General features: G+C 40.0%; 2 protein-coding genes across 2 annotated transcripts in view; both read right to left on the minus strand.

Moving 5' to 3' along the window:
• Positions 1-3,299, minus strand: part of gas6 (growth arrest specific 6) — a 13,056-nt gene extending 9,757 nt beyond the window's left edge. Inside the window, exons 1-4 of the mRNA XM_039646989.2 lie at positions 3,083-3,299; positions 2,817-2,977; positions 969-993; positions 818-874 (exon numbers count right to left, since the gene is read on the minus strand). Of these exons, the coding sequence (XP_039502923.2) occupies positions 818-874; positions 969-993; positions 2,817-2,977; positions 3,083-3,143 (304 nt within the window). The 5' untranslated portion in view covers positions 3,144-3,299. The remainder of the gene's footprint in view (positions 1-817; positions 875-968; positions 994-2,816; positions 2,978-3,082) is intronic.
• A 4,042-nt stretch (positions 3,300-7,341) lies between these two features.
• On the minus strand, positions 7,342-23,872 carry pros1 (protein S). Its single transcript, XM_039646987.2, has 14 exons — positions 23,627-23,872; positions 21,805-21,962; positions 21,442-21,466; positions 20,930-21,016; positions 20,719-20,841; positions 20,472-20,597; positions 17,561-17,689; positions 16,871-17,111; positions 14,427-14,613; positions 13,530-13,694; positions 11,694-11,862; positions 11,109-11,245; positions 9,416-9,644; positions 7,342-7,943 (listed from the first exon to the last, which is right to left on the minus strand). Exons 1-14 carry the CDS (start codon positions 23,688-23,690, stop codon positions 7,783-7,785), a joined length of 2,001 nt encoding a protein of 666 aa, XP_039502921.2. The 5' UTR covers positions 23,691-23,872; the 3' UTR covers positions 7,342-7,782.
• Positions 23,873-23,895: the final 23 nt, after the last annotated feature.

The raw sequence follows: 23,895 nt of genomic DNA on the forward strand, positions 1-23,895 counted from the left end.
TCCCCAGCTCCACCTGCACGACTCGGGCGTCTCGCTCCTGTACTCAGCATCAGTAGAGCCGCTGGTGTGTGTATTAGCTTTAACATTATATGGGCAAAGGAACTCATGAAACGGATACGTTATAAAAATATTCGGGAAGGGAAAATTATTTATATAGACTAAACCGCTTTTTGATCAGGCTGTAAACATGTTTTGTTCTGCTGTAAAGGCGGGTCTATGGGACTGAGTCTCTAGTGGCCAGTGGAGGAACTGCAGTTTCCGTCACTTCAGTGTTGGATTCGAGAGAGAGATGGGAAGGTTGTCGCTTCCATGAAACACATCATAGGGCATGACATCTATTTCTATGCAACTGCTAATGTTAGTTAACCTCTGTTTGGGACATGAAACATTTTTCGTTCTGATAACGTCACTGAGTAATTATTTACAGTCATGTGATCGCTCAAGGTCAGTTCTGAGAGTCTGTATTTCCATGACTCTGGTTGTGCGTTTGCAGACGGTGCATGAAGACGCGTCTCTCTCTCTCTATCTCTCTCTCTGACTCGGGGCTTCTGCTGGACACACACCGACCAATCACAGCACAGCGCTGCCATCCAATCAGCAGACAGGAGTAAAGCAGGACGAGCCTCCAGCAGACGTCACACACACACACCCACCTGCAGTCATCCACACACACACACACACCTTCACTGATTTAGTGATGGGAGGATGACGAGCAGAGAGAGAGACGCTCAGATGCAAGATCAAACTCCACACGAGCTCTTTATGAAGATATAAATAGTAATAACTTTTTATTGATGAGATGAGAGAGATAACTCACTGTGGACGCAGGTGATCAAGTCCTGTTTCAGACCTTTCCCAAACTTCTCCATACAAGCTTTAGAATTAAAGAGAATCAAACAGATTCAACGATCAACTCAAATGATATTAAATGATCCAAACCTTCATTAAAGTGATGATAACACACTCACCCTGATACCTGGGGTAGAAATACTCCTATAAAAGAGAAAATATTAATAATCAACAGGCTTTTGCTTATGAATGAACATTAGATTTGAAGATATGATGATGATGATGATGAAACTGCACAGACGGCCCATGATGCAACTGTGTTCCTGTCCTGACATGTTGAGCCCAGATTTTGTCTTACATCAAGGATAATGAGTCATGTCTCATGTTTCAGGAAGGTATGAAAGGACACACACACACACACACACACACACACGCACGGAAGAGTAAATCTATTCTACACAGATACTTTAATCTTCCTCTGTCATTGTCTGTGTGCATTTAATATCCCTGCAGAATTAAATAAAGCATCATTAATGAGAGCAGGCGATTAGGATGACCCCGCTGACCCCTGACGTCCTCACACGGGTCGTGAGCGGATCGATGTCGCGTCCTCTGTGCATTAAAGTCAGCGCTGCACTCAAACTTCACCCAGGAACCGGCATGCTGACTCACTCACACACACACACACACACACACACACACACACTGCAGTGAGAATTCTGCAGCGTCAGAGAAGCCGGCTGCACGCGCTGCCGGTGAATAATGCATTCTGGGATGGGAAAGAGGAAACCCAGTGTCTCTAGCACGCAAACCAGTGACCGGCATCACCTTCATTGCTCTCATTGGGGTTTAAAACACTCGAAATCCAGAAATAACATCGACCTGACTGAACAAAACCTGAATCTGTAGACATCTGAACTGAATTGAGTTTGTTTCATTAGTGATGAACTTTGCAACATTGAAACCGATATTGAACTGAAATGGCACTTCAAATAAAGTTGAATCCAGAATTTCTCATGCTCAAGCTAAGAATAGAAAGTACTAAGGCGCTGCTGATGTCATCATAATCTTTTATGCTTCCTAAACATTCCCGAATCCCTGATCCTTATTTTACAGACCAAACAGGATTAAATCTGCTCAGTCAGACGTGCGCCGCCACACTGGAATTCATTCTGTATCAAAAACACATTCCAGGCTCAACAGTCAGTCAACAACACAGTGACATACGACACGCCCCTCAGGGACCAATCAGAGGCGCCGAACACCCGCTCATCTGCATATCAGCTCCCAGAGGAGAACAGGCTGTGCATGAGGAATCATATTCATGCAGGGTTATGGATGTGAAATCAGGTGCGGCGCAAAGCCTCATGGGAAAATACGGCTTTAAAAATAGCATCAATGCAGCATGAAAACGTGTGATTATTATATATCACATTTGCACTACACCTTGTTACTGTGTAATTAAACATGTATGTACTGAGTACTTAATAAACTACATGTACTATAGAGTTAGGCTTAGAACTAGGGCTTGGTTAATATCTTATGCATATTAGTGCTTTAATTTCAATATCTAACATTACAATTTGTGTTATGTATATATTTTACCACATATGCACACATACAATTATAATATGTGTGCATACACATACATACATACACTGTATTGATGTGATTAATTGTGACTAATCGATTTGACAGCACCTATATATATATATATATATATATAGTGTGTGTGTGTGTCTTGATACAAAGGCCTATTCACACAAATAGCACTATAATTTAAAGTTCGATATGAATATTCATATTCATGAGTATAATCGGCTCGATTATGTAGATTGGTTCAGGTTCATGAGTTCTGATGCTTGGTTTCACAGTTAAAAAGACATCTATAAATGTGACAGCTGCCCTGTCAAATCCACCACTGCAGCCCTGTATAGTGCACACTAACTAGGGAGCGGCACAGAATCTCCCCAGTCGATACGGATGAAAGCGCGATCACTAACCCGATTAATCGGCAACTCTCTTACCGTCTCAGGGTCATTCTCGAAGACTTCTCTCGCCTCCTCTTTACTGCACGTCTCCTCCACACACTCCCTCTCCAGGTGACCCTGCTTGGTCTCCTCGAACACCTGGTTCCCTCTCCGGTGTCTGCGGAGAAACTCGTTGGCTTGCCTCGGCGACACGGACACTGAGAACGAACACCAGAGACTCTCAACTCCGGCTGAGCCGAACAACTTTGAGCCGCGCTAGTGCGCAGGAACAGCGGCTTGTTTCGTGTAACACTGTTACTTACATTGCGAGGAGAATCCGATGTACAGCAGCACGAAACAGAAGCTCGACACAAACTCTCTCATCGTGGCGATTCTGCGGCAAACTTTCACTCGTTCTGGGTCAAAATCCTGCACTGAACCGCCACATTCAAAGCCGAACACGAGCGTTTCTGCAGCACATTCAACCTCTCTCTCTCTCTCTCTCTCTTTCTCTCGTGCACTCTCAGGATTTGGCCGTCGGCTCGTCTCTCTCTCTCTCTCTCTCTCTCTCTCTCTCTCTCTCTCTCTCTCTCTCTCTCTCTCTCTCTCTCTCTCTCTCTCTCTCTTCACAAACGTGAGCAGCAGATTCGACGGTTTATTGGTGAAAGTTGCAGGGAGTTCCCGATGCAGAATTTTCTTCTGCAAGAGCAGATCACTGCAGTACTTCCACTAGCGCTGAGAAAACTAGCCTTTAAAGCTTTGCTTAACCTAAATAATAACAGCATTCTGTCCTCATTCACTCTCCCTTATCGTGTCCTTCAAACCTGCATTTCTTTCTTTAGTGGAACACAAAAGGAGACACTTAGCAGAATGTTCACGCTGCTCTAAATTATCCAATGAAAGTGAATGGGGACTGGAGAGGTTGAGCTTTAAAAAAGGACAAAAAAACAACATTTGGTATCATAACAGTCATGTCTGGATTCATGTAATGCACAAACTGAATTTATTATGCTGTTATTAACTGAAATCTCTCAAATTGAATTGGCCTGTGTGTCGATACGAGAACATTACATCTAGCTGTTAAACCTCAAATCTCATGAGATTAATTCTTACACTTGAATGCGCTGGTCTTTTCTTTTCTATTGTGTTGTATATCCGAGTGAAACGCTTCTGGAACAAGAATAAATATATTTGGGCGGGGCTATACATTTATATAATACATATTTTTGGATGGTTGTGGTTTGCTATTGCATCTCATCTGAGTGACAGATTGCCCCGCCCTAAAGGTAAAGTCACCTTTATATACATTTTTACACTTTATTATGTTTTAAAGCAGCTTTAGAGATAACAAAGTGTGTTTTCGCTGTACAGCAGATCTAGAAGAGTGAACAGCAGCGGTCCTAGTACTGAGCCTTGTGGGACGCCATACTGAACTTGTGATGGATAAGACTCTCTTCATTTACTCCTACACACTGATAACGCTCAGATAAGTGTGATTAATGCAATTGCACAAATGCCAACATAGTTTTCTAGTCTATTTAAGAGAATGTTGTTGTCGATGGTGTCGAACGCAGCACTGAGATCGAGTAACACTAATAGAGAGATACGACCGCGATCGGATGATGAGAGCAGATCATGCGTGACTCTGACGAGAGCTGTCTCGAATCAAATAAATAGCTAGGGTTGTATTTGTTTTCTTCTAAGAGAGATTAAATATAAGCAGATCTAGACGTTTTAAGGCCTTTCTTTCCACAAAAATTGGAGATTTGGGGGAATTCTTATTTTACAAATTTAGCGCCCTTATTTATTTAGCAAAAAAGGGCTTTAAGAATAATTCATGGAGTTGCTCCCAGAGAACACACTACAGGACTGTTTCTGGAGTCAGGACTACTTAAACTGAAGGATTTGGTTTCTTTACAAACTTTGTTAGTTGTTCACAAAGCTAAACACTGCCTGATACCGTATGGACTGCAAACCCTTTTCACTTTAAATAGTGAGACAAGCAGAAGAAATAATGACTTCAAATGTGTGTTTCAGTCTCTGGTGTGAAAAGATGGAATCTTCTAGGAAATGATCTAAAATGTTGTTCAAATATCTTACAATTTAAAAATAATTATAAACAAAAGATACTTAAAGTCTATAAAGAGGAATGTGAAAACTAATAGAATTATTACAATAATTATGCTTTTGTTGTTATTTTGGTTGTTGGATTTGTCATTATTGCATCTTTGTTGGTTTTGTTTATTTAGTATCATGTAAGCAGAATTAGTATTAAAAGATAATAATAATAATAATAATAGACAAATAGAGAAAAATGTGTTATAATTGAAGGTAAATTATATCTGGTTTGGGCTAGTCTGTATATGTATGTGTGTATGTATATATATATATATTTTTTTTTTTCCTTTAATTTTTCTGTTGTTTGTCATTTTATGTTGGTGAGGTCATCTTATTTGTGAATCTTGTTTATAGGAATGGGGTTGGAGTTTATAAGATTTTTTTCCTCATCCTACTCCTGTTCTTTTTTGTCATGGAATGTACTTTGTGTTTGTTGGATTTGTTAAATTGTTCTTGTGGTATTTCGTGTTGCATTACCATGAAAAGAGAATAGAAAATAAATGAAAAATGAAAATGAAAATACGAAGAACCAGAGAAGAGATGCAAGAGTGATGGGAAGATACTCGTAAGATTAGCAGAAACAGGAATTATGTCACAATCACAAGCATTTCAAGGTGTTTCCCATCATGCTCAGTGTTTGCCAGTCTCCTTGTTGGCACACGCACGTCAGCATGAATATAAAAACAGATATCTTCTATTATTTCTATTGCGACACCGAGTGAGATTTCCAGCTAAACATCTTTCGAGTTCCAATGAAGACAACGATAATACAACTTTCATTTTTGGTTGAACTGTTCCGTTTAGGACAAAAATTCTCAATTAATGTGTGTGTTTCCAGAGAAGTGGTCCAGAGAACTATGTAAAGAAACAGCAGAATGTGTGTGTGTGTTAGGTTGTGATCCAGCAGTTTGAGTGTGTGTGAAGCCTCAGATCTTCTCTCTCTCTATCACAGCTGTCTGTTGATCTGACTCTGCTATTCCTGTCACATGTGAGGTTACATTCTTTCTCTTGTTTTTCTGACCCAGTGTTTTCATTCTCTTTCCGTTTCCCATCTGTGTCTTTATGCAACACTGAGGTCGGGTCACTCGGGTCCGTCTGTAACACTTCACAGAGATACAGATCCAGTGTCAGTTATTGCCATACGCAGACATTCATGCACCTTTAAACTACACAAAACAGAGTCAAAAGTAGAGCACTTTCTATTAATAACAAGCTGACCTTCAGGGAAATTAATATCCAGGACTTTTACTGGACGAGCTCTTCTTTTAAAGTGAGGAAGATCTGATCTGAAGTTGAAGAACATGTTTCTTTTGTCCCTCTAGTGGTGAAAAACAAAACGGCGTGTATTTTGCGAAAGGATTGTTTTGGTTGTGCTTGATTATTGATTATCCTTCTGCTATTAAAACATTCACGACTAGAGAAATAACGCGTTCAGATCTGAAGCCGACTCTCTGAAGACGTGACTGTAGTTTTCGGGAATCGGTCTGAACTCACCGGCCAACAATGGTCAGCGCAGACCACAACAATCTGCCCAGGTCTGTCGGTCCTGTCATCGGCCGCAAGTTCTAGTGACCATCGGCCGGTAAGGGCAAAGCTGGTCATCGACAGCAGGACTGTAGTTTTACACATTAATAACACGATACTTCTTTAAGAATAAACCCACCGTAATGAACTGATCTCCACACGGAGAATCTGTACAATAAAACACTTCCTCTCGTGTAGAGTAATAAACACCGTCCTCTCCCGTCAGATCTCCTGGACACACACACACAAGCTGATGTTGATTCTTGTTTTATTACGAGATTTACTAACATTAACTAACAATGAGTAATACATGTGTCACAGTATTTGTAACTGCCTCTATCGCCAGTTTATTTCTGTATTAGCACTTTTACTATTGTGTTCCTTCTGAATTTAATGTTAACAGCAAGACGAAACTAATTATTGGTTCCGCCCGGAGTTTTCCGGCCGGGCGCTTTTGAGCGACGCACTGAGAAAAACATTACCGCGATTCGCGAAAGAGACTGATGTATTTAAGTTTTAAAGTTTAAATCAGAAAATAGGCAGAAAAGATTTGAAAGAATGTTTAGCACCTCTATGTGATAGGTTTGTTGACCGTTTATTTTAATGTGATGGTGTTTGTGTTTACATATGTTTTCATGTGTATTGTTGTGATGTAACGTTATAACAGGTATAAGGTGTCTAGGCCTTGATTATGACGCAATATTTGTGAGACATGCATATAGCATTATTTTTTGTTAATTTATATATATTTTCTTCATCTTCAAGCAGTTCTCACGGGTTGACCAGCATTAAAGCTCTGTATTATAAACAAGACCCTCTCGCCTCATGTCTGTCACTGGAGGAGCTACAGTATTTAATCATCTTTAATGCCTGTTAATTAAATACTTTCTCGTTCATGTCTAAAGTGGGATTTAACTTTCAAAGACAACGACATGCAGCATTTCATGTTTAGTTTTTTATTTATTAAATTTTGATTGCAACGATTAATGCAGCACTAGTGTTCAATATCCAGCTAAACATATTCACATCGCGTTAAAATCAGTGTTATATACAAGATACACAAACTGACGGCTCTATACTGATTACACACACACACACACACACACAGCGGACACGTCAGGAATCATCATCATCATCATCATAATAACACTACAACCATCAGGACGAATGTCTGTCGCGCGTGTAAACAGAGGCTCGTTCACACTAATGAGTGGATCGATTAAAACACGTGTTCAAATACACAGGACATGATGTCATGCTGAAGCCAGAATGTTTGATGTCCCTGTGTGAGGCTGTGATGTCACTTCCTGTCTACTGTGGCTGTGATTGGGTGGATGGCGTGTCACGTGTTCCAGTGTGAGGCTGTGATGTAACTTCCTGTCTACTGGGGCGTGTCCGGGGCAGAAACGGGGGGGCAAGAGTGAGACTTGATGCTGTTGTCTTTACTAACAGCGTCGTCGAAGTCCAGCTGCCGCCCGTTCACACTGACCTCCAGACAGCCGTGGAAGAACGCGGAGATCGGAGTGATGGACACTGGGAGATCTGCACACACACACACACACACACATCATGTGTTAATAATCTTGAATGAGAATCAGTTCCTCTTGAATCTCTTCTCTGATGACGAGGGCGGGGCTTTAACCTGTCATTCACATGAGATCAGCCAATAGCAAACCACAACCATCCAATCAACTCCCCACAGACACAATCAAGCCCCGCCCACATGTGTTCTCGTTCCAGAAGCGATTCTCTCGATATATACGACACACTAGAGGAGAGAGACCAGTGTAACGCCACTGTCATGCTGCTTTAAAGCATCCAGCACTGATTAGATCAGATGGTCTCCTGTCTGTAGTGTTTGGAGACGAACACGCTCGATGGGAATCGCGTTCTGCTCCTCTCAGGCGTCACACTGGAGGATGGACAGCTTCATCTCCACCATTGATGAATGTATTGATAAAGAGGATCAGATGTCAGCACAGATACTGTACTTCACTTCACCACTTACTGGGATTAACTCACCAGTTCGTTTATTTATTTATTATTTTTTGTCATTTTTATTCATTAAAAAAAAATGTGATAGTTTTGTTTTTAATTATATTCCAGTTTTAGTTATTTTAGTACATAATTCTTAAGTACATTTAATTTTCTTTTTACTTTAATTTTTAGTTTTAGTCATTTTGTTGTGTTTTTATTATTTTAAAAATGTCTATAGTTCTTTTTTTATTTCAGTTTTAATTGTATTCCAGTTTTAGTTATTTTAGTACACAATTCTTCAGTAGATTTAATTTTCTTTTTACTTAAATTTTTAGTTTTAATCATTTTGTTGCGTTTAGTCATTTTGTTGTGTAATTGTTTTAATTTCTTTACATAATTTTTTACATCTTCAGTATATTTAAAAAAGTATATTATATTATTATATTTTGTTTTCACTTTTAGCTTTAATTACATTTTTTGTTGTGTTTTAGTCATTTTTATTATTAATAATACGATTATTACGTCTACATAGTTTTTATATGTTTCAGTTTTAGTTATTTAAGTATTTCAACCTTAAATAAAAATGAAAAACGTTGCCTTGCTGAAAAAAATTAGGTAAATATATTATTTTATTTATTTTTTAGTTTAGTCAACTATAACTTGACTAACAGAGAAAATTACAAAGCAAAACACTATTATGGATCAAAAACGCTAATAATATTAATAACTCATACTTGGTTTCAGCACTTCACTAGGAGGACTAGCACTAGAGAAAAACGACTAGTTCCCTCGTAAACATATATATATATATATATATATATATATATATATTTATTTAATGTTTGCACTTCCATTCATGCATAAGGCAGAGGTTTTTATCCAAAGCGACTGCATTCCCTGGGGATCGAACCCTTGACCTTTGCGTTGCGAGCTTCATGGACTGCATGGATTTATCACTATATTAGTGAGCATCTATCTTTATAAACCTTTGTGTTCTGCTCAGTCGGGTTCAAAAGGAAGTGAAGTCGCTGCCTGACCTGGAAGTCCTCCGATGTAAGTGTGGACGTGTCGCTGCATGGCACGGTTGAGCTTGGCTAGTGCTTCGCTCAGGGTCACGGGGTCACTGTAGGTCACGGTGGAGGAGTTCGCTGAGAGGAGGAGAACATCAGCTGACACTCTCATCTCCACCAGTAGACGATCCGGATAGCAGAGCATCAGAGACTGTAGAGTCGCCACACACACACCGTCCACAAACACCTGCAGGTCCTGCAACACCAGAGCGCCAGTGTCCCAAATCACACAATATACACTTATACACTATGTACTTATACACTATGTGAGTACTTATACACTATGCACTTATGCACTATGCACTTATACACTATGTACTTATACAGTATGTGAGTAGTTATACTGTACACTATGTACTTTAACAGTATGTGAGTACTTATACACTATGTATTTATACACTATGTGAGTACTTATGCACTATGCACTTATACAGTATGTACTTATACACTATGTAATTATACAGTATGTAATTAAACAGTATGTGAGTACTTATGCACTATGCACTTATACAGTATGTGAGTACTTATACACTATGCACTTATACAGTATGTGAGTACTTATACACTATGCACTTATACAGTATGTGAGTACTTATACACTATGCACTTATACAGTATGTGAGTACTTATGCACTATGTACTTATACAGTATGAGTACTTATGCACTATGCACTTATACAGTATGTGAGTACTTATGCACTATGTACTTATACAGTATGTGAGTACTTATGCACTATGTACTTATACAGTATGAGTACTTATGCACTATGCACTTATACAGTATGTGAGTACTTATGCACTATGTACTTATACAGTATATGAAAACTTATGCACTATGTAATTATACAGTATGTGAGTACTCATACACTATGTACTTATACAGTATGTGAGTACTTATGCACTATACACTTATACACTATGTGAGTACTTATGCACTATACACTTATACACTATGTACTTATACACTATGTGAGTACTTATGCACTATACACTTATACACTATGTGAGTACTTATGCACTATACACTTATACACTATGTACTTATACACTATGTGAGTACTTATGCACTATACACTATGTACTTATACACTATGTGAGTACTTATGCACTATACACTTATACACTATGTGAGTACTTATGCACTATACACTTATACACTATGTACTTATACACTATGTGAGTACTTATGCACTATACACTTATGCACTATGCACTTATACAGTATGTACTTGTACAGTAGGTGAGTACTTATGCACCATGTAATTATACAGTATGTGAGTACTCATACACTATGTACTTATACAGTATGTGAGTACTTATGCACTATACACTATGTACTTATACACTATGTGAGTACTTATGCACTATACACTTATACACTATGTGAGTACTTATGCACTATACACTTATACACTATGTACTTATACACTATGTGAGTACTTATGCACTATACACTTATGCACTATGCACTTATACAGTATGTACTTGTACAGTAGGTGAGTACTTATGCACCATGTAATTATACAGTATGTGAGTACTCATACACTATGTACTTATACAGTATGTGAGTACTTATGCACTATACACTATGTACTTATACACTATGTGAGTACTTATGCACTATGCATAAGGACGTGATGTCAGCGGAGGAGGAGCTTACCGCATCTTCGGGCCCCCGTGTAACCACGGCAACGGAGAGAGGGACAGTGTTGTTGGTAACCAGGGCGAATAATACCCCGGTGCTGCTGGAGGGACGGATGCTCATCACGACATCAACCCTCCACTGATCGCCTCCGCCTGCAGCGCCAAAAACACCGTTAGTTCAATTATCCATGCAAGTGTGTGTGACACTGAATTAGTTTAATAATTATGGAATTCTGCAACATTGAAACTGTTATTGAAGTGAAATGAATCAACATGGAACTGAATTCAGTTTTTGTTTCATAATTATTGAATTTGACCACATTAAAACCGTTATTGAACTGAATTGAATTAGTTTCATAACTGATGCACTTTGTCACACTGTAATCGTTATTGAACAGAATGAACTGTATTTGTTGCATCATTTTCCAGTTGATCTGTGTGAAGCTGCTTTGAATCATCTGTGATGTATAAAGCACAATACAAATAAATGTAACTTGACTGATGCAGTGCAGAGACATACGCGGGATCCAACAGAGCTTTCTGCAGTGCTCATGCTAGCGTGTGTGTGTGTGTGTGTGTGTGTGAGGACGGAGAGACTGACTGTAGTCGATGTTGAAGAGCGCCAGGCCTCCGCCGCTGAAGAACGAGCCCTTCTCCACGAACACGTAACAGTGCTTGCTCTCCTTCTCCTGGATCACCTCCTTCACTCCCGACGCTCCCTGATTCATCAGATCCCATCCGCGGATGCAGGCGTCCAGCCTCGGGTTGATCTGACACACACCCAGACGAGCAGAATGAACATCGCCAGCACGAAACACACCAACACCGCCAGGGTGTTTCGCTCACTGGACAATCTGGCTACTAAAGTTTTAGGTTACAGGCCATTCAGAACTTCTACTAGCCAAAAAAGTAAATAAATGGACCAGATTAACTACGTGACAGCATATATATGTATATATGAAGAGTTCAGATGCAAAAGCCTCTAAGTGCCATTTGAAATTTTCTTCTTTAATGATCATTTTTATCAAGCTTGTATATTTAAGTTCAGTGATTTCACTTAAATGGCAATAATAATTACCTATAAATTGTCATTTAAGTGAAATTACTGAACTTAAATATACAAGTTTGATAAAAATCATCATTTAAGAAGAAAATTTCAAATGGCATTTAGAGGCTTTTGCATCTGAACTCTTCATATATAATAAAATGTGGATTTCATACATTAATTTATTATTCAAACACAATCTTCATCCAGCTTAAGCCTCAGGTGCTCTTCGTTTCAGACTCACACTTGTTATCCTCCCGGTCAAAAGTGACCGGACACCTAAAAATTAAATTTCCTCCATCCCAGTAAAACCAATGCAATTTATTTTTGTTCTATAATATTTATTCTTTGTAATTTAGTATTTTGAGACAATTTGATTGAATTTATTAATATATATGCAATATTATTGTCTATTTTTGCCATGAAAAAATATATACATTTTTCTATATATATATATCATTTTTTTCAAAAAATTATTAATGCAATATTTTAGTTTAATATAGTCTAGGCCTTCAGAAAAAAAATATTTTTTGAAGAAAATTAGCACCATCTGGTTACAGTATAGAGAAAAGGCGTAGAATCATGGTGTAACCACTAGATGGCATGTACAGCTCTCTATGGAGAGGCATGTGAATTCCCCAGCTGTTTATGAACACATTTTTTTTGGTGGATTTGAATATATAGTTGAAACAATCTCAAAAACTATTTTTTATTTTAAAAAATGTAAAAATAAATAAATAAATAAATACAATTTTGTGAAATTTTGTGTTTTTGTAAATTTCCCATTCATTTCCTATGGTTGGTCATTTCTGACCGAAGACCACAAGTGTGACTATTTTTTTACGACCACTTAGCATGCTCAGATCATGACCTCAATTTTTTTATGTATTCACACAAATAATGTTATAAAAGTCACCAAGTTTCATAACATCCCGATGAAGCTGTGATTTTTAGAAATTCAAAAAAATTTCGGTCAGAAATGACCGAAGAGCACCTGATGTGTTTTAGAGGCACAGATCAACACAGAACATGAAAACATGTCGGATGTTGGAAAATAACAAAGTCTGTTCTGTTCCCCGATGCTGTTTAACCGTTATCTGTGGTGTGGTGACGTGTGTGTTCCAGTGAGCAGATCCTGTGCAATATACTGTTTAATATATCATGAGGACAGATTTGACTTCCACAAACTTCCCAACATAATAATAACATGCCAAGTCGGCTCGTGATTCGCCAGTGTTTCCCGCCACAGCTGATTCGTTAACAAGTGATAACTTATCATTTCAAACCCTGAACACCTGTAGCGCGTTCACTTGCGATGAGTGAAGTTTGTGCACGGACCGACTGAAGGTGTAGTTGCACCGCACCGACTGAGGGGCGCTAGTGAGCACTTGCCGGTTTGATGAGGCTCTCGTTGCGGTTGGGCAGGCCGGCGATGTACAGCTTGGCCTCCAGCTTGTCGTTGACGGGTGTAAAGAGACGCTCAGGACTGTTGATGCTCATGACGGCCTCTTTACTGATCTTCACGCTCACGCTTCCCATCAGCTCCTCCACCGAGATCTACAGCGAGCAAGAGCTTTCGTTAGGGGCGACCAGACGTTACAATAATATTTCACCGATTTTTGATCTAATGAACGCAGCTTTGAGGAGCAGAAGACACTCTCAGAGACAGAAGTTGCGAGTGTGTATCAGAGAATGTCTAATTGAAGAGAATTGGCACTGGCTGGTTACTTCCGGGTTCTGGACTGGCTGCAGTAACGCGTCTCTGTCCATGTGGGGGCGCTCGTGGTCCAGTGCAGAATGAATGGGAGTCAATGGGGTTTCACACACAGAAATCCACTTTTCTCAGGATGTAATTTTTTGTCAAGTAATTTGAACGTTACTTTCAAAAGGGAGGGCTAAGATAATACACTCAGCTGAAAACTGCATTTTTAAGTTCACTTATCTGATCTAAAAATCCGTTCAAAACTGTGATGACGTCACACAATAGCAGAATGCTAGCGTGATCCGGCCAACAACAGCCTAACCTGTAAGAAATCAAAAGGACATACGTACTTGTTTCCTATAATCTATATTGAACTTGCGGAATCAACAGTAAAATCTATGTTGATTTAACGACAAGCAGGTGAAAGAGACACTTTTAGCCGTTTAGCCCCATAGACTCCCATTCATTCTGCTCTCGCTCATGATCACCTCCAGTGGAATTCTAATGGAACTGCAACCAGGATGATCCACAACGGGGCTAATAGAAAGTGCCTGGTGTGTATCAGATGTGATGTGTCCTGAACGCACCACGTGCCACTGCCCGTCGTTGATGGCCTTTCCTCCGCTGGTCATCTTGACGGAGTGCTGGTTCTTGAACTGGACCTCGATGCGGCCGCTCCGCAGACCCAGCATCAGCCAGGAGTCCGGCGAAGACTCGGCGTACAGGATCACGCCCTCGGGGTCAAACGTGCGGAAGTCAAACTCGGCCGCAAACCTGCGTTAGCAACGACAACACGACACACTCATGAGGAACCGGACGTGCTTCCTCTTAACCCTTGTGCATCAATTAAAAAAAGTTACACATAGGTAAAAAGAGGACAAAAATGTCCATATCAAAAAAATGTGACGCTTTGGAGCACAGACTTAAGTTTGGTATCATTTTAAAGAAGACCCTTTGCAGATTATTGCTGAAGTAAAATAATAATAATAAGCAAATCCAAAAAAAAGTTATATAGGTATAAGTTTATGAAAATTATTTATAAAAAAATATTTTATATAAAATATATATTTTTCAAATCAGGTTGAGCTCAAAACTGCAATAAAATCAAAGCCATAAAGCTAAATAGGTTGTGTTCCAAATTTGAGGATGATATCTCAAAAAATGAGCTTTCGGTAACAGTTTGTTTGGGTGTAGTAACATGTTTTCCCCATCGGGTGGCAGCAAAACCCCACTGGAGCTCACAGTGATTGGATATGAATTTGCCGTTTTTCTCTCTCAGTATTACAAACACACACACACATATTTTTTTTAATAACATACATACTAACCATACTCTGACATCCATACCAACACACCCACACAAATATTGTTGCATAATTTATCCAGTTGGCTCTATAATATGCCGAAGCAGAAAACAGGAATAAAGTGATATTTGTTTTATAGGCCAAACTCAAAAAAAATGGCACCATCTGATAAAAAAATAGTAAAAAATTAAATTTTGAAGCCTTGCCATCAGAATGAAAGCCTCTTAACAAAGATTGCATAATTTTATAGTTAACTGAACTGGGGATTAAAAATGGCAGTTTTAATGGGGTTTCAATGGGGACGTTTTTGTCCAAAAGGTGCTGAGAGGGAGTATTTTTTGTACCTAATGCAAAAAATATTTTTTTAAAGAAAATGACGGTGAAATAGTAAAATTCCAATAAAAATACACACCTGTGCCAAGTTTTTTGCAGTTAGCTTTAACACAGGCAAAGTGATCAAAAAAACAAAACTGAAAAGGACAAAAATGTCCATAAGGATGCACAAGGGTTAAAGAGATACTCCACTTTTTTTTACAACTCCCCCAGAGTTACACGGTCCAGTTTTACCGTTTTCGAATCCATTTAGCCGATTTTCTGATATTTAGATGAATATCAGTAACCAGACCGTTTCTGGTCTCATTGACTTCCATAGTAGGAAAAAATATATACTATGGAAGTCAATGAGACCAGAAACGGTCTGGTTACTGATATTCATCTAAATATCAGAAAATCGGCTGAATGGATTCGAAATCGGTAAAACTCGACTGTGTAACTCTGGGGGAATTGTAACCAGTGGTGGAATGTAACGAAGTACAAATACTTTGTTACTTTACTTAAGTACATTTTTCACGCATCTTTACTTTACTTAAGTAGAATAAATAGTGCATACTTTTTACTTTTACTTCGTTACATTTTGCAGCAATTATTGTACTTTCTTCTCCACTACATTTCTACAACTTCTGTTACATTTTCATTACATTTTCTATCAACCCGGTTACACTAAATAAAATGCGTCTCGCACGCAGTGTGTTTATCGTACAATTTATACCCGAAAATGTGTTTTTACGTGCATAGGAAACGCACCGTGTGTAATATACGTTTGGTTAGGATTATGGCAAGCCAAGAGGTTCAGAATTACACCATAAATGAATCGCGTTTACTGCCAAAAAATAGTTATTAACATATAGTAAGGATAAGCATGATGTGTATATTGCCTAATTGCAAGCTTGTTTCAGAAATGGTGATTTTTTTTCCCATCATTTTGAACATCAGTATAGGAGTATTAGGTTGAATGAGTTAGAATTAAATGTTTTATTAATCATTAGAAAATAGACATTAAGAGAATAAATTGTTATGCAAGTACTTTTACTTTTAATACTTAAAGTACATTTAAAATCAGGTACTTTTTATTTAAGTATGGTTGTCATTGTGTTACTTCTACTTTTACTAAAGTAAATATTTATCTGGTTATTTGTACTTTTACTTAAGTACTGAGATTCAGTACTTCCTCCACCACTGGTGGTGAAATGAGCCTATTTCCAAAAACGTGGAGTATCTCTTTAAGGAGGCGTTTCAACAGATGAGGCTCGAGGAAGCCATGTTCAGGAGTTAAAGAGGCGGCTGATTATGATTTCACTTTTCGCTGAGATGATGTGTGTGTCGCTGAGATCACATGTGTGTGTCACTGAGATGATGTGTGTGTCGCTGAGATCACATGTGTGTGTCACCTGGCGTCGGCCTGCAGACGGAAGCGCAGGTAAATGACGGGAACGCCGGAGAACTGCTCTCCCAGATACAGGATCTCCTCGTGTTTGTGATCGTACAGATCCAGACACTGCGGGATCTCCTCACACACACGGCCGTCCGGCGCCAGCTTCACTCCCTTACGCCCGTCGCAGTGACACGAGAAGCTCCCGGCGCTGTTCACACACTCGCCTTCACACACCTCCTGCTCACACTCGTCCACGTCTGCCAGAACACAGCACATCAGAGGCACGCTGGGTTCATGTTATCAGCGGTTTAATAATCTTCTTAGAATATGAATTATTAATGTCTATAATATAGAGATATAAGCCCATCTAGAGGCATGAAATATCATGTGTTATTATTATTATATTCCACAAGAGCTCACAGACTCCCGATAGAAGATATCTAGAGCTGAATTAAAAGAGTTACGCATGAAATCGAGAGTTATTTTGAATCTAAGAATGTGAGGAATGTGCTAAAATTACTATTTATTGATCAAATCTAGTCATTTAAAAGGTAAATAAATTAAAAAATTGCATTAAATAGAAAAAAATATAGTTCTCTGGACAAACATAATAAATGAAGTCTAACTTTAGGGCTTCGCGAGGGAAGGATGAGGGTTGTGTGTGTGTGTGTGTGTGTGTGTGTGTTATTGTCTCGTCTCGTCTCACCGACACACTCGCGCCGGGTTGTGTTGTAGCGGTATCCCAGCGGGCAGCGACACTCGAACGTCCCCGGAGCGTTGATGCATTGAGACGGTTCCACACACACACTGGGAAACAGGACACACTCATTGATATCTGCAATGACACACACACACACAGAGACACACACCGGGATTAAGGTCAATTCGCTCTGCACCAACAAACATGTTTCAGTGAGCGATATTAACCCTGCGGTATCAGGTCAAACGCGTCACATGATCGACACACACACTGAACGATCCAAACACACCTGACCTAAAGCCTCACGAAGCACTTCTCACACACACACACACACACACACACACACACACACACACACGTGTTTTAAACCTCATAGGAGAGAGTTTTCATCATTCCACTGTCCAGATTTCAGAGTAATAGACACACAAACAGCACGATCACACACGCACGGCATTGTGGGTCCTGTAGATAAGCTGACAGGCTGAAGGGAAACGGCGTCTGATGTAGGGATGGGACGGTATGAAAATTTCATATCACGATTATAGTGTCCAAAATAATCGTGATTATCAATATTATCGGTTTTGTTAAAAATTTATGAAAGTGCTCAAAAAGAACTGATTTTTTTATCAACAAGTTTTATAATTGAAAAGCAACAAACAACAAATAAAACAAGCCTCTCTATGCAGTTTTTTAAGCAAGATTCTTTTCTATGGCATTTGCTTCTTTATAATGCCCGTCGTCAATAGCAACACATTATTACACAGCGCACATCCATATCACAACGGACGCGCGCTCTTGTTTCATTCAAATACAACTTGCCGTCTTGCGTCTCCGGTTTTTGATTGTATTGCAAAAATGAAATCAGAGTTGATTTATTGTTTACAGAGTTTGATAATATTGGTGTGATATATCTTGTCTGGACGATTGTTTTACAAATTGAATTCATAAACAGGTAAGATTTAAAACATTAGCTAATCTCAATTATCAATTCAATATGTCCCTGTAATTATGTGGTAAAAATAAAATCGGTTTAATACGTGATGTATCTATACTTTACTATCCCTTAAAATATCACTCTTAATAATAGTCTTGTTTGAAGTTGTTCGTTCGTCTTTGGCTCAAATCCACTTGCTACGAACTTTTCTTCGCGGAAGCTTGACGTCTATTTCAAGTGAGTGACATAAAATGTTTCAACTCAAAACAACATTTCGTGCCCAATTGTTTCCCAGTCGTAGTTTTGGTATTAAGGTCAAAGTTAACTTGCCTTGAGTTCGGGTGATGATCACACAAGACGACACAAGATTTGAAGTGTTTCTATTGCAGTGACTTTTTGTTCGGCAGACAGGGTGACCATCCTCGATCAAGTTTCCCTCAGGACTTTTGTAAAACCCAAAATATGACCACACCTCAGATTTGGTCCTCTTAAAAGGCTAAAAAACATCCTGAGCACGGTCACTACCTTCCACCATTCCTTCTCGAATAGTAATTTAAAAAAATATTGCGTGCTGCGCGCCTGCGTCAGACTGGCCGACAGGATTCAGTGAGTTATTAAAATCGCGATAATCAAACACGGTTTTAATGATAATTACATTTTAAACGATAATACTAACCGTCAGTACATTTTATCACGGTTTATCGTGAAACCGGTTATCGTCCCATCCCTAGTCTGATGATTTACCAGTTTAAAAACACCGTTACATAATGACCCTGTGAGACTTCCAGCGGGTTCTGTGTGTGTGTGTGTGTGTGTGTGTGTGTGTGTGTGTGTGTTCTCACAGCTGGAGCCGAATCATGTTCCTCCTTTACAGGAAAACCCCAGAATTCCTGGAACAGCTCAAACTCGTCTGACAGACGCCAACAAACACTCCAGCACACTGCACACAGCACAGAACTGCACCTGCGACCTTTGACCTGTGCTGACCCGTGCCCTGTGAAGTGCTAACCTATGACCTTTGAAGTGCTGACCTGTGACCTTTAAAGTGCGGACCTGTGGAGTGCTGACCTTTGAAGTACTGACCTGTGCTGTGATGACCTGTGACCTGTGCTGTGATGACCTTTGAAGTGCTGACCTATGACTTTTAAAGTGCTGACCTGTGACCTTTAAAGTGCGGACCGGTGCAGTGCTGACCTGTGACCTTTGACCTGTGCAGTTCTGACCTGTGATCTGTGCTGACCTTTGAAGTGCTGACCTGTGAAGTGCTGACCTGTGACCTGTGCTGACCTTTGAAGTGCTGACCTGTGACCTATGCTGACCTTTGAAGTGCTGACCTGTGACCTGACCTGTGAAATGCTGACCTGTGCTGTGCTGACCTTTGAAGTGCTGACCTGTGCAGTGTTGACCTGTGCAGTGCTGACCTGTGACCTGTGCTGACCTTTGAAGTGCTGACCTGTGCAGTGTTGACCTGTGACCTGTGCAGTGCTGACCTGTGACCTGTGCTGACCTATGAAATGCTGACCTGTGCTGTGCTGACCTGTGACCTGTGCTGACCTTTGAAGTGCTGACTTGTGACCTGACCTGTGAAATGCTGACCTGTGCTGTGCTGACCTTTGAAGTGCTGACCTGTGCAGTGCTGACCTGTGACCTGTGCAGTGCTGACCTGTGACCTGTGCTGACCTTTGAAGTGCTGACCTGTGACCTGTGCAGTGCTGACCTGTGCTGACCTTTGAAGTGCTGACCTGTGCAGTGCTGACCTGTGACCTGTGCAGTGCTGACCTGTGAAGTGCTGACCTGTGACCTGACCTGTGAAATGCTGACCTGTGCTGTGCTGACCTTTGAAGTGTTGACCTGAGCAGTGCTGACCTGTGACCTGTGCTGACCTTTGAAGTGCAGACCTGTGAAGGGCTGACCTTTGACCTGTGCGGACCTTTGACAGGTGCAGTGCTGACCTGTGACCTTTGACCTGTGTCGTGTTCTCACCGTTGCAGTGGATGTTGTCGTGTGTGTAGAAGCCCTTCTCACAGCTGCAGCTGAAGCTCCCGGGGAGGTTGTGGCACGTTTGGCTGCAGCCCGCAGGGAATTCTGGGTCTTCACACTCATTAATATCTGTCACATATTAATGAGATATTATATTTCTTAAGAACACTACTCATACTAACCAGTAGGTGGTGCTTTACCCAACAGTGTGCAGTTACCCAGACAGCGCTGGCCTCACACACACACTCACCCTGGTCACAGTTCTGACCCCTCCAGCCCGGTTTACACACACACGTGTATTTGCCCTGCCCGTCCACACAGCGCTCGTAACCCTCCTTATAACACGGCAGCGGCAGACACTGGTTACTGATCTCTGAAACACACACACACATCTCAAACATCATCATCTTCATCATCATCATCATCATCATCCTCACGAGTGTCCGCGAGCGTCGGGTCACCTTGGACACAGGTGCGCAGGTCCTGCGGGATGCTGGGCCTTCCCGAGTGTGGGTTACTGATCCCGACGCGATGAGATCCCAGACACACTGAACACACACACACACACACACACACACACACACACACACACATGAGAAGAGTTCCTGAACCTGCCTTTATTCACTCTAAATGTATGCAAATTAGTGCATGTTTAATTAGACAACGCCTCATTTGCATATTTAAAGATTACTTTAATGGTAACACTATACAATAAGGTTGATTAGTTAAAATATTAACTATCCATGAGCAATATATTTGTTACTGCTAATAATAATCCAGCTGTTCATTGTTTGATCATGTTAGATTTTCTGCACACGAGCACTTCATTATTATTTGACACATGCACTGGTAGTGTGGAGTGTAACTTTAGTCTCCGTAATGTGTTTGTGACTCTCGTTCGGTCCGGGGGCGGAGCCTGATGACATCACAGACCCTAGTGTTTATTTGCACAAGGACAGCGAGGGCGACTTACCGACGTACTTGGGGTAGAAATATTCCTGGAAGATGAAAAGAACATGAGATTATTCACACAAAACACACAGAAAAAAGCTTCTCAGTTTAATATTCAACAATATTATTGATCTCCTGCATTATATGACGATGACATCACCGTTAACTAAATTAACAACATTATTACAACACAGATGAAGCATCACAATCAATCAACTTTTCTTTATATAGCACATTGTGTCATCTCAGTAAAGCTGCTGTGTGTTGTAGAGCGCTGTATAAATAAAGCTGATGGACTCTCACACACACACACACGCGTACGGGTCAATGTCGAAGTCAACAGCGTGAGCATCACACACACACACACACACACACACACACACACCGTCTCCAGATTGTTCTCGAAGATCTCGCGCGCCTCCTCTTTGTTGCACAGCTCCTCCACACACTCGCGCTCCAGGTTCCCCTTCTTGCTCTCCTCGAAGAGTGTGTTCGCCCGCCGGTGCCGCCGCAGGAACTCCGACGCCTGACGCGCAGCCACAACTGCACACCAAGCACACACACATTCACTGATGGGACAAACGTTTGTGTATTTCAGTCTTTCAAAATAAAAGGTGACACTAATAGTATATATGAAGAGTTCAGATGCAAAAGCCTCTAAGTGCCATTGGAAATTTTCTTCTAGAATGATCATTTTTATCAAGCTTGTATATTTAAGTTCAGTAAATTGCAATGAGGATTACCGATTAATTGTCATTTAAGTGAAATTACTGAACTTGAATATATAAGCTTGATAAAAATGATCATTTTAGAAGAAAATTTCCAATGGCACTTAGAGGCTTTTGCATCTGAACTCTTCATATATATATATATATTTTCAGAGGGCCGATATTTCTGCATTTAAAATCCTTTTTTATTGATTTCATGTAATATTCTAATTCTAATTTTGAATTGGGGGTTTCCATAAGCCATAATCATCATAATTACAACTTTTGCACGATAGAAATAGCCTTCAATACATAATATGGGTTTATATGCCAAACAAACAAAAAATTAGGATATTAAGATCTTGTTCCAATGAAGATATATAGAAAATTTAGAAAATAAAGTGTATTATTGTTATCTTCAGCATGACTTCCTGGATGTCCGCTTCAACCCCAGTAAATCCTTCATCGGTCGAGGGTTTATTCCGGCTGACACTCTTTCAACGGGAAATGATGTTTTTTTGGAATAAAGATTGTTAGAAAACACACTAGTTTAAAGAAGACCAATGATTTAATCGGTGTTCACAGTAACAGCTTTGGATCAAACTGCTTACATTGTTACTTCTCAGAATGATGTCACAGTTACTTTTAATCTTGTCCACATTATACGTTACTCTTGTAAACACTGTTACATTCTTACTTTGTAAATACAGTTGATTTCGGAAACATTGTTACAGTTACTCTTGTAAACACTGTTAATCTTGTCGACATTGTGATTTAATTGAGTAAAGGGCTACATATTGATAATTTTGGGAAAACAGTTACTTTTGTAAACACGGCTAGAGATACTTTTTAAGTCGTTTAGGATTAGTTACATTCTCACTTTGTATATTAATATTAGCAGTTACTTTTGTAAATGCTGTTCATTTTGACAAAACATTGTGACTTTTATAAATGCTGCAACATTTTTACTTCCTAAATACTGATAATGTTGCCAAAACTCAAACAGTTACTTTTGTAAACACTGTAACAATATTACGTTGTAAATAGTTCGTTTTGGAAGCACTGTTACAGTTACTTTTGTAAACAATGCAACATTGTAACACTGCGTGACTCACAAGTAAACACGGCCATCATATTCACGTCATGCGTTACCAAAATTACTATGGTAACCATATAGTTTCCTCCGTAGTACCAGTTATTGTTTATGACATAAAACCACAATAAGAGATCTGACTCGGAATCTTTGTCATTTTGATTTTTTTTTTTTAAATGACAAACATCAAATCACCGCAGTTCACATTAACTAAAGTAACTGTAATGTTGTGGTGTAATCTGAGGTAAAAGGTAAACATTGCAAAGTTAAGTGAAAGTAAACAACAACGGCTCGTGGAAGTAACGGTTGCTGCTGCTAACAACACTTTTAATCCCTGTGTGACATTAAACGCGTGTTAAACAGATCTGTGTGTGTGTGTGTGTGTGTGTGTTCGCTGTTTTACTCACATCGCTGTGACTCGGAGAGTTGAGCGCGCAGGAGCAGAAACGCGAGGCCGATCAGGATCCTCATGCTCGCGCTTTCTGGCGGATAAAGACCCACTCACTCCAACCACACACACTTCCGGTTCTGATCCGAACCCAAACACTCGGTTCCTCCCGTTCACGGTCCTCTAGCTCGAGTCGGCGTGCGCACTCATGACTGAGCAGCATGGGTTAACGTGAGTCAACTAGCAGCCCTCAGCTGGTGAATGTGCGCGGGCACGCGGGTGTGAAGA

Source organism: Pimephales promelas, chromosome 6 (assembly GCF_988280905.1).
Source record: "Pimephales promelas chromosome 6, fPimPro1.hap1.1, whole genome shotgun sequence".
NCBI lineage: Eukaryota > Metazoa > Chordata > Actinopteri > Cypriniformes > Leuciscidae > Pimephales > Pimephales promelas.

Coding starts and splice junctions, on each gene's coding strand:
- pros1 (XM_039646987.2), bottom strand. CDS start 23,690: ATGAGGATCCTGATCGGCCTCGCGTTTCTGCTCCTGCGCGCTCAACTC. Junction 21,963..23,626: donor ACTCTCCGAGTCACAGCGAT/GTGAGTAAAACA, acceptor CTTGGTGTGCAG/TTGTGGCTGCGCGTCAGGCG. Junction 17,112..17,560: donor AACCCGGCGCGAGTGTGTCG/GTGAGACGAGAC, acceptor GTGTTCTGGCAG/ACGTGGACGAGTGTGAGCAG.